The sequence below is a fragment of the Micromys minutus genome, assembly GCF_963924665.1.
Source record: "Micromys minutus genome assembly, chromosome: X".
Lineage (NCBI taxonomy): Eukaryota > Metazoa > Chordata > Mammalia > Rodentia > Muridae > Micromys > Micromys minutus.
The window spans coordinates 14,567,944-14,578,651 of NC_137970.1; the positions used below are offsets into that span (position 1 = coordinate 14,567,944).

General features: G+C 50.5%; 2 protein-coding genes across 2 annotated transcripts; one reads left to right on the forward strand and one right to left on the reverse strand.

Annotated features, from left to right (window-relative positions):
* Positions 1-4,244: 4,244 nt before the first annotated feature.
* ERAS (ES cell expressed Ras) lies at positions 4,245-4,928 on the forward strand (the record flags this gene model as incomplete). The annotated part of the gene is made up of 1 exon (XM_080909887.1): positions 4,245-4,928. One exon carries the CDS (start codon positions 4,245-4,247, stop codon positions 4,926-4,928), a length of 684 nt encoding a protein of 227 aa, XP_080766013.1.
* Positions 4,929-6,394: 1,466 nt separating this feature from the next.
* PCSK1N (proprotein convertase subtilisin/kexin type 1 inhibitor) lies at positions 6,395-9,643 on the reverse strand (the record flags this gene model as incomplete). Its single annotated transcript, XM_080909655.1, has 3 exons — positions 6,395-6,620; positions 6,982-7,448; positions 9,530-9,643. 3 exons carry the CDS (start codon positions 9,641-9,643, stop codon positions 6,425-6,427), a joined length of 777 nt encoding a protein of 258 aa, XP_080765781.1. The 3' UTR covers positions 6,395-6,424.
* Positions 9,644-10,708: the final 1,065 nt, after the last annotated feature.

Genomic DNA, 10,708 nt, shown 5'->3' on the forward strand with positions numbered 1-10,708 from the left:
GTGCTCTTAACTATTGAACCATCTCTCCAGCCCTGACTTTGCACTTTTGACCCACTAATGCTGGGATCGCAGGAAAGTGCTACTTCATATATTTTAGGTAGTGCCTGCATGCCTAGCAAGTGCTACCAATGTCTAAATCCAGTCCAGTCCCTTTGGGGAAGCTTATAGATATTCCACCTTATATTTCATTGCTCAGAATTCTGTGATTGTTGTAGCTGCAAGAGAGTCTGAGGAATGTATAACTTGCACTTCTGCCTCAGATAAATTCTTTCTGTCCTAACAAAATAGCCCTTTGCAACTATTACTGTTCGGGATGCACCCAACCTACCCCACAGACACTCAGAAACCCCGTTGAAGTTGTATAAATTCCCTGGATCAAAAGACGCTCATAAAATGCTTTCCAAAATATGGTCTTCCAGGTCAAATCCTGACATAGCACTATACACTCCAAAGTGGGGTCTTCCAGGTCAAATCCTGACATAGTGCCATACACAAATGGCCCAAGCTGAACCAACCCTACAGCAGTTCAAGGGAAGGAGGGGCGGGGCAGAGGGGGTGTGGTGTGGAGAGAGGGGCAGGTGGAGGCCCCGCCCACATTTGCTCTTACATTGTGTGATGGGTGAGGGGAAAGGCGAGTAGGGTGGGGGTGGGGGGGTCAGGGTTCGGGCAGGTGGGAGGGGGCAAGCTCACATCTCCGCCCTCCGCTGCGGCTGGTGGTAGGGAGCATCCTAACCCCCAACTGTCCAGTCAGACCCGCCTGCTACCCCTCAGCAGACTGCTACTCCTTGGGAACACAGGTAAGCAGGGCTCTGGCATTCGCGGGCCAGACACCTTCCTCAGCGCGGGCCAGATACCTTCCTCAGCGCGGGCCAGATACCTTCCTCAGCGCAGGCCAGACACCTTCCTCAGCGCGGGCCAGACACCTTCCTCAGCCTTGCCTTGTGTGGGGAGTGAGCCTCGCACTAGGTTCACTTAGACGAGTGCGCTGAGTGAAAAGCGGACTTTCTAGAGGTGGGAAGAGGAGAAAGGAGCACCCGGGCCACAGACCTAACTTGAGTCTGAAGTGGGAGGAACACGGGCAGATTGAGGTTACCTTACCCTTCTCCAGTCCCGAGTTTACACCTCACCTGACTTCTGACAGGGAAAAGCACAGAGACCAGGCGAGTTGTCCAAGCTAAGCCCAAGAAGGAGGCTACAGGGTCTCTTATTTGAAGCGACTCCGTACCCTTCCCTCTCTCTGACCCTGTGTGCCCACCATGTTTCTGCTTGTCTTCCTTGGGGCTCCTCCTGCTTTCCTGGGTCGGAGATGCAAGTCCAGAAGACTGATTCAAAGCTGCTCAAAACCCCTGAGCTCTTTGTGGGGTGCCCCAGCAGTACTCCACATAGTTAGGGGCTCCGTAATTTGAGCAGAAAGCTGAGGTGCCGTCTTGTGGTGTCTGTACCATGCCTGCTTGGAGCCAGTCCCCTCGCTCTTTTCTCTGTTCCTTGCGAATAAAGGCCACGGAGACTAAGGCCTCAGCCTTCGTCGGGTGTTATAAAGATGAGGGTTAGTGTGGCCATACCGAGGGCTCACTCAGCCTCTCCCAGGCTACCGTAACCCGCCAGCAGTTTAGGGAGGAGACCTCAGATTCATCCCCACTTCCGATCATAGCACCCCAAGATCTGCAGCTGCTCCAGTCCCAAATTTAAGAGTCCTTCTTTCTATCTTGAAAGGAAGCTGTTCGGTTCCACTTTCAGAGTATATTCGAACCTGACTTCTCCTTTCCACCCGGTCTACTGCCGCGCCCCCCCCCCCCCACCCGTCCCTCACTGAGGTCATCTCCATCTTTTCTCTGGTCGAGCCTCCAGACTGTTTCCCCCTCTCTGTGTCCCCAAACACTGTGGTACTCCAAAGTTCTATCCTCTGCCCACTTCTCACCCCTACCCCTTTGTGGGCCAGCACCTTTGGCGGCCCTTTGAGAGGATCCCTCTACCTAAGATCTTCCCCCAACCCCCACCACACCTCACTATCTAAAAGTGCAGAATCTCCTCAGGACCCCTGGAATCCACTACCTGCCCCTGAACTGTGGCTCCTCCTGCGTTCCTTCCCATTTCTAGAGAAAACAGGATATGGAGGTGCATTCAGTGAGTTAATGACTTGCTATTAATAGCTAACACAAATTGAGCACCTGCTGTGTGCCTAACCCTCTTCTACTATGCAAGATAATTTGCTTACTTAACATATTTATTGTCTCTTTTCAACCAGAATCTCTAGAAAGCTCCTGGAGTTGAGTCTGTTTTGTTCTGGGCCACTTCACCAGCTTGGCATACTGGGAGAGTTTTAGGAAAGTTAGCTAAGATTAAATAATAACATACCTAACCTCAAGAACTTGTTATCTCGTACCAAACAACTTGAGATTATGGAGTGTGGAATAGAACATAAAAACGTAAAAAGTTGATGTGATATTAATTCACAGCAGATAAGAGTGGTTTTGTTGGGGGTGGGGTTCTGAGGTTTTAGTTGCTGTTGTTGGCTTTGGTTATTTTGAGTAAAGGTCTTAATATGTCTTTGCCTGGCCTGCAACTCACAGAGATTCACCTACCTCCGCTTTGTACGTGCTAGAATAAACCTGCGCGTGACCATGGAATCTAGCAAAAGAACTTAGGTTACTATAGTCGGGTTTTTTTATTACTATTTTATATTTTTATTTATATATTTATTTATATATATATACTTCATTTATTTTTATTTATCATTATTACCCACTGAGCCATCTTGCTGGTCCTGTGTCCAATTTTATATCGTACTGAGGATTGAAACTGGAACTTCAGGCCCCTGCTCACAACAGGTGGCTGGCTACTTGACGGTCTAATTTGGTTTTTTTTTTTTGTTGTTGTTTTGTTTTGTTTTGTTTTGTTTTTCCCCCGCTTTGAGATAGGATCTGGCTTCTAACTTGTTATGTAACCAAGGGTGACCTTGAACTTCAGATCTTTCCTCTCCCACCTGAATCCTGTAGATGGGAGCCACCCTGCTGTTTTTGAGGTACTGAGGACTGAACTTAGGGCTCCATGTGTGCTATGTAAGATACCAACTGAGCTGTAGCTCTTCAGCCTTGATCTTTCTACTCTAAGGTCTTCTTCCCCTTGGGTGGGGAAGTTCCAAGCAACAACCATCACCAGGCAGGCACTCCTGTGCCGGAGCTGGAGTTCAGAAACCAAATCCCACTCTCCTTGTACAGTGGAGAGAGACTGCTAAGAGACATCTTTTTTCCCAGGGGATAAAGATGTTTAAAAATTTTTAAAAACTTCCTCAAATTCATACATATCGATGGTTATACAACTCACTGTACATTCCAAAGTTCACTGATTCGCACATTTTAACCCAGTGGATGCAGGGGCACACGTTAATATCAATAGGAGCGCTTGAAAAATCTCTGGTGGGCTGGAGAGATGGCTCAGCGCTTAAGAACAGCGACTGTTCTTCCAGAGGTCCTGAGTTCAATTTCCAGCAACCACATGGTGGCTCACAACCATCTGTAATGAGATCTGATGCCCTCTTCCGATGTGTCTAAGACACCAACAGTGTGCTCACATACATAAAAACAATAAATAGATTTTTTAAAAAGAGAGAGAGAGAAATCTCTGGTAAGATGGCTTAGAGATAAAGGTGTTTGCCACCAAACCTGACTACTCCCTAACTACCTTGGAAGAGAGCCTACTCCCATAGGTTGTCCTTTGACCTCCAGACGCACAGCTCCACCCCCTGAAAGGGTTAAGTTGCCTCCATCAACCCAAATCTAACCCTCCCATGTACAACATAAATGTAACTTGAAAGTTATTTGTAATTTAAAAATTGTGTGTGTGCATGAAAAAAAAAAGCCTGCTTGGTGTTGAAGGAGTAGCTTGATGAGAGAGGCTGTGTGGTCTTGATCCCTAGGCTTGTCAAAAGAAAAACTCTGCCTGCTCTCTCTAAAAGGGTAGTGGGGCATGGTGGCACACACCTTTAATTGGGAAGGCAGAAGCAGGGGGATTGCTGAAACTTTAAGGTCAGCCTAACCTGAAGGACAAGTTCCAAGCAAGCCAGCACTACAGGAGACCCGTCTCCCCTCACACCAAAATAAGGAGAAAACAGTATAGTATTTACTTAACCATGTTGATTCAATGACACCTGGGGTTTCCTTTCTTCCAGCCAGTCTCACCTGATTTCCCATTCCAGGCTCACTCTCAGCGCCTGCTGTTACACCTCTTCCTTGAGCTGCTGGGGGATGGCGTTGCCAACAAAGTCTAGCGTCTTGGACCTGAGCCCCAGCACACAATACACCAGATCGCCAGAGGAAAGCCACGAAGCTTGGGCACAATGCAAAGATGCTGGCAGGCAGCTACCGGAGTACAAGGCAGTGGTGGTGGGTGCAAGTGGTGTTGGTAAAAGTGCCCTCACGATCCAGATGACCCACCACTGCTTCGTGAAAGACCATGACCCCACTATCCAGGATTCCTACTGGAAGGAGGTGGCCCTGGACAGTGGAGGCTACATTCTAAATGTGCTAGATACAGCTGGGCAGGATATTCACCGGGCCCTGCGTGACCAGTGCTTGGCCGCTGGTGATGGTGTGCTGGGCGTCTTTGCTCTTGATGACCCCTCGTCTCTGGACCAGTTGCAGCAGATATGGTCCACCTGGAACCCTCACCACAAGCAGCCTCTGGTACTAGTGGGCAACAAGTGTGACCTGGTGACCACTGCTGGGGATGCTCACGCTGCCGCAGCGGTCCTTGCTCACAAGTTGGGAGCCCCCTTAGTGAAGACTTCGGCCAAGACCCGGCAAGGTGTAGAGGAAGCCTTTGCTCTGCTCGTCCATGAAATTCAGAGGGCGCAGGAGGCTGTGGCCGAGTCAGGCAAGAAGACCCGACACCACAAAGCCGTGTGTAGCTGTGGCTGCTCTGTAGCCTGAGGACCTTAGTCCAGCAAACTGACCCTTGTCTCCTGTCAAGGTGACAGTTCTCTTGTCCTAAGATTGCCCTCGCCCACCAAATAAGTTACCACGGAAACCTTTTTATCCTCATTTGGTGAGGAGTTAGGTGGTAACATGGGGTGTCCCTCGTTGGCTGTGTTCTGTGAAACTATGCAAAATTAAATAAATGTTCTCAGGATTCAAAGCCTCCTCTACACTTTTTCTTTTCTCCCTTTTCTGAGGCAGGCTCTTACTATGCACTAACTATGTAGCCCTGCCTGCCTGCCCCTGCCTCCTGAGTCTGTGCCACCACTACCAGGCTTGCTTTGCTTTGTTTTGAGAATGTTTGAAGAATTCTTTCATTTGACGAGTTTGGGGGACCCGAGCATGTTGGGGGCAGCACCAGAGAGCTAGAGACAGGAAGAGTAATCCCTTAAGAGTTTGGTGCCAGCCTGGGCTATACAGTGAGTTCCAGGATGACCAAAGCTACGTACTAAGACTCTAGGAGAAAGAAGGCTTATCGGTTAGGATTTTTTTTTTTTTTTTTGGAACAGGGTTTTTCTGTGTAACTCTCCAGGAACTCACTTTGTAGACCAGGCTGGCCTTCAATGCACAGAGATTCACCTGCCACTGCCTCCCTAGTGCTGGAATTAAAAAACTTGTGCCACCACACCCAGCAGCAGTTAAGAATGTTTTAAAAAAGAAAGCCAGGTGTGGCAGTCACCCTTAATCCCAACTCTCAGGGAAGCAGGCAGGTGGATCTCTTGAGTTTGAGGCCAGCCTGGTCTACAGGGTTTCCGGACAGCCAGGATTACATATTAAGACTGGGTATCAAAAAAAAAAAAAAAAAAAAAAAAAAAATCGAGAAACTGCCCAACTGTGTTTTGGATACAAGGAAGATACCTAAAAACAAAACAACTTCCATCCTTGTAGGACAGAAGACAGTGACCAGGAAGGTTAAGAAAAGACTATGCAGTGACACCCGTGCAGAAACTTGCACACATCGAGGACAGAACCAGGGCAAAGACCATGGTTGGGGTGAATATTCAAAACCCTGTGTAAGCAGTGCTGGCTGTCTGGGCTGATCCACCAGGGGCCCTCACAGGAAGCCTGGTCCTGGTGGGCAAAAAGTGTAGCCATACTGAAATAATGCTGAAAGTGACCTCAGAGCCTCCCAGGGAACCCATCTCAGTGAGGCCTAGAAGGGTAGGCCAGGCACTTGGTGAGTCCTGCAAAGCAGAGTAGGCAGGCATGGATTCCTTGTCAGTACAGCATCAAACAGCTACTGTGCTCGCCTCCAAGGACAACCACTATCTTGTCACCCAGCCCACTGGCCTTTAGTGCACACCGCTCAGACAAACAGCTGCTATAGATTGCATTTATTGAGGGCCCAGGGGATGGGAGGTGGCCGGGGTAAGTAGCCTTGGACGTGCTAGCAGGGAGTCAGGGTTGCTGGGGCGCTCCTGGGTTCCAGGGCGTGCAGAATGCAGCAGCGCTCAGGGAGGCAGAAGGCGCCTTGCCGGCGCTTGGGGCGAGGGGTTCTCCAGGCGTTTGACGCGGAGCAGAGCCCCCAGAACGTTCTCAGGAGGCACCTCTTGACCCAAATCCTGGTCCACAGCTCGGCGGAGGCGGCGCGGGGCGGGAGCAGCCTCTGGCTCCGAACTTCCGGTGAGGATCCGCCCTAGCAGGTACCTGCCAGAAGCGGAGTGAGGGTGCATCGTCACCGGTGTGGTTCAGAATCCGGACAAAGCAACTTTGTAAGCCCGTAAGGCTGCAACCATCACTCGAGCCTGCGGAACTCACCACTACTTCCCGAGGAAGTCAAAAGTCCGCCTGCCACAATGACCACTCCCTGCAGAAACCGATCCACCCACCCTGAGAGCCCTACTCCTGCATTGTCCCACCAGTCCACGGGCTTCCGTCCCCTGTACTCAGGACCCATCACTTCACTTCTCAGGCTCCAGGACAGCGTTTTGGTGACCTTACCCCCAGTGCGTGAAGCGGGTCCTGCAGCGCCCCCGCCCTTGCCCTCCCTTCCCCTGGGTCCCCGCACCTCAGCAGCTCAGGGTCCACGTCAGGAGTCTCGTCGCCCGCATCCTCGACGTCTGGGCCGGTGGGGCCATCGTCATACACTGGGGGCCGGGGTCGCAGCGCAGCGGCAGGGGCGGGGACAAGCTGGGCCGCCAGGGCAGCCGGGTCTAGGCGAGCTCGGAGCAGAGCACGGGCGAGCTGTGCAGCAGGAGCATCCGGGTCGTCGTCCGGGGCCGAGGGCGGGTCCGAGGCACGCGGGGAGCCCCAGGCCCTCAGCAGCTGCGCCAGGACGCGCGCCTGCTGATCCTCCGCTTCCTGCGCCTCGGCGCGCGCGCGTTCCTGTCTCTCGGCCTCCAGCAGGTGCGCCAGCGCCCGCGCCAGCTCCTGCACCGCACCCGCCGCCTCTCCTCGGGGCACGGCCCGACGCAAGCGGCGGGGAGTGCTCGTCTCAGCCAAGGGCGCGGATGCTGCGCTCAGACTGCGGGGCTCCTGCAAGAAGATGAGGTGGAGGGAAAAATGCCGTCATTGTCCCTCTGGCCAGAGATGCCCAACTACGGGTGGGGCTCCATGGATTTTCAATGACCACCTCCAACTCACTGGTCATTGAAAATTCACTGGGCCCCTCCAAAATTCCCAAGGTCCTGAAAACCCCTAAATATTTCTAAGGACTCTTCAGACACTAGAACACCTCTAGGATTCGCACAATCTCAGAACTTGTCCTGAGTCCTCTGGATGCCACCATTAGTTTCTCCTCTCCATCTTTTTTTTGCTGGAGGGGGGCGTCTAATACCAGGTTTGGAATAACACTATAACATTTCATTGTTGGATATTAAATTTGCAAAAATAAGCCCAGTGTGTGTGTGTGAGGGGGCGCACCCTTAATCCTAGCCTACACAGGCAGAAAGATCATCTACAAATCGAGTTCTAGGACAGCCTGGGCCACACGTAGAAATCCTATCTCGAGAAACAAAACAAAAAACATTTTGCAAAAATCATTTTGAAAGGGAAATTGTGTCTCAAAAGATGAATGGGTTGTGTCTGACCAGCTCCTAGGCTGTCACATTCAGCCTACAGGGTGTAAATTCTTGAACCCTCACAGCAGTATTTTATAATAGCATAAAAGTAGGGGGAAGGAAGGAAAGAACAGCATGGAAATAAACAATGACATACTAGGATACTCATGATACACACATAGGAGATGATATTGTGTACCAATAAATGGACTTTAACCATACACCTCAATATAAATGAATCTCCCACCAAAGCAAAACCAAAAAATAAAAAGGTTCTAAGGGCTGATATGCAGAAAGGCCTCAATTCAAAACCACATGCACCACACCAACACACACATACACACACACACACACACACAGAGAGGCAAATTCTAGATTCCCACTGCAGATGACCTAAGCCTATGAAAACCAAGGACTTCTTAGTGACCCCTAGTGACCACCAGAAAGCAGATGCCTAGCTCGAGTCCATTTCTTGGCTGTTTGAAAAGCAGGAGGAACGAAACAATGGATCGTTTAAAGACAAGCTGCAAATAAAAGTATGGACTCAGTGGGCAGAAAATACAAGGTAATGTCTGTGGGGGGGCTATCAAATGGTTTTAAAATCCTCCTTTGTGCTTTAGACAGCTGTGAAGAGGTAGAGAAACAAGCTACTCCATGTGCCCTTGATGAGCATCCACCGCCCTCAGTGCTAGGGAAAATCGCTCACCAGCAACACACACACACACACACACACACACAACTCATCACTGCCATATCCACTGCAAGGAACTGCATAGATGGTCTTTTCTCGTGCCTGTGTGCACATTCCTGTTGGAGAAATGATCTTCAGTTACACTCTCTGAGCCACCAGGTGCAAGGATGCGCATCATCTTTAAAAACACAATGCAGAGACATCATGGCTCCTTTCCCTGCAATGACACAGCTCCATAACGAAGCGAAAAGGAAACTTGTCTCATGGATGCACATAGGAGAACCTGAGCAATCAGTCTACCCAAACCACCATGAAATAGGTACCCCAAGGTACAAGGATCACTCCTTCCAAAATGAAAACGAACACAGAAACACACTAGTACACAGAAAGAAACGCCCATATACTACGTCATCATCCATAAGAATTCACAAATCTACACATGGTACAGCTGAGAAAGCAACCAGACCCCCCCCCCCAAAAAAAAGTCAAACAGAAGCATCTCCAGTATTGTAGGGCGTTCAGGGTCAGTCAAATCAAAGGACACACTGAAAGAACACAATACCTATACACTTCGGTCATCACATCACAAGCTTAGATATCTTTTCTGAATATACCCTAGTGCCACGAACAGCTCCACAGGCCACCGGAGGATCGAGATCAGACCAGGCCTCGGATACGGAGGGATGGGCAGGGTGCATCTGCTGGCTGAGCAACATCATCCTCACATTCAGAAACTGCGCCTGGCCTGCGCGGGGGCTGCCCAGGCCACCCTTGCTAAATTCTATGCACATACCTGCGAAAATGCCTCACCAACACTTTCCCCCATCTTCCTCCCCACCCCCACCCCCTGCTGTCTGGGGTCGCACCTTCACCGGCCTCGCTGACAGGGTGGGGGGCAGCCTCAGAAGGCCCAAAAGCAGCAGCACCAAAAGGCCGACGCCCCCGGCCCTCGGCCCGCAGAGCAGCGGCGACCCCGCCATGCTGCCCCAACGAGCCGGGCTCCGGACGGGCGGACTGGCTGTCAAGTGCGCAGCGATGGGTATTAGGCACAGCCAAGGCGCTCTGCGTCTGCGCACATCCAGGAGCCAAGCCCCCTCCTGTTCTCCCACTCTACGCAGGCGCAGAATTAGGGCTCTGGCCTCTTCATCCTGCACGTCGCCATGGAGATGTCCAAGGGGCAAAGTGGAGAACAGAAGTCTGCACTGGCGGTTGCCATGGTAGTAAGGGCAGTTGCTAGGGCAATAGACCTTGCTGTTGAATTACCAGACAGACAAGGGAAATTGACTCAGTGGGTTGAAATAAGGCTCTGGTCTCTGTCCTTGGGGAGACAACAGATTATACTGTGTTTGATGGATAAACAATTACTGGTTGCATGCCTTGGACCACGATGTTCACAGAGAGAAATGAATCCAGATGACATGACCATGGGCAGCTCAGTCCATATTGTTATGGGTTAGCCTCATGTCCGAATAAAGCTATTACTAGCCACTGCAACCTCAAAATGATACTTAAAGATCTATAGGCAGGATGTTAAGTAGGAGCTCAGGGGCTCACTAAATGTCTCTTTACATTCTCTCACTGTGCTCTCGTTTGCCACAGGTATGCTTTGGCAACTGCTCACCCTACTCACATACAACAAATAAGGCAATAAGGTTTGTCTTTTAATAATGCAACAAAAGGGTGGGCGAGCCAGGCCTGGTGGCTTAGACCTGCCATCCCCAACCAGTTGGGAGGCTAAGGGAGAAGGATCTTAAGTTCAAGGCCTGTCTGGTTATATCTAGTTCAACAGTCTAGGGATGTAGCTCACCTGGTACAGTTTTTGCAAAGGCCTGGGTTTGATTCTGGGCACTCCACAACTAGGTGTCGTAGTGCTAGCCTCAGCTATGATGTAGGTTTCTTTCTTTCCCTTTTTCTTTCTTTTTCTTTTTTGACAGGGTCTCACTACATAGCCCTAGCTGTCCAGGAACTTTCTATATAGTCCAGGCTGGCCTCGAACTCATAGAGATTTGCAGGTCTGTGCCTCACGAGGACTGGGATTAAAGGCA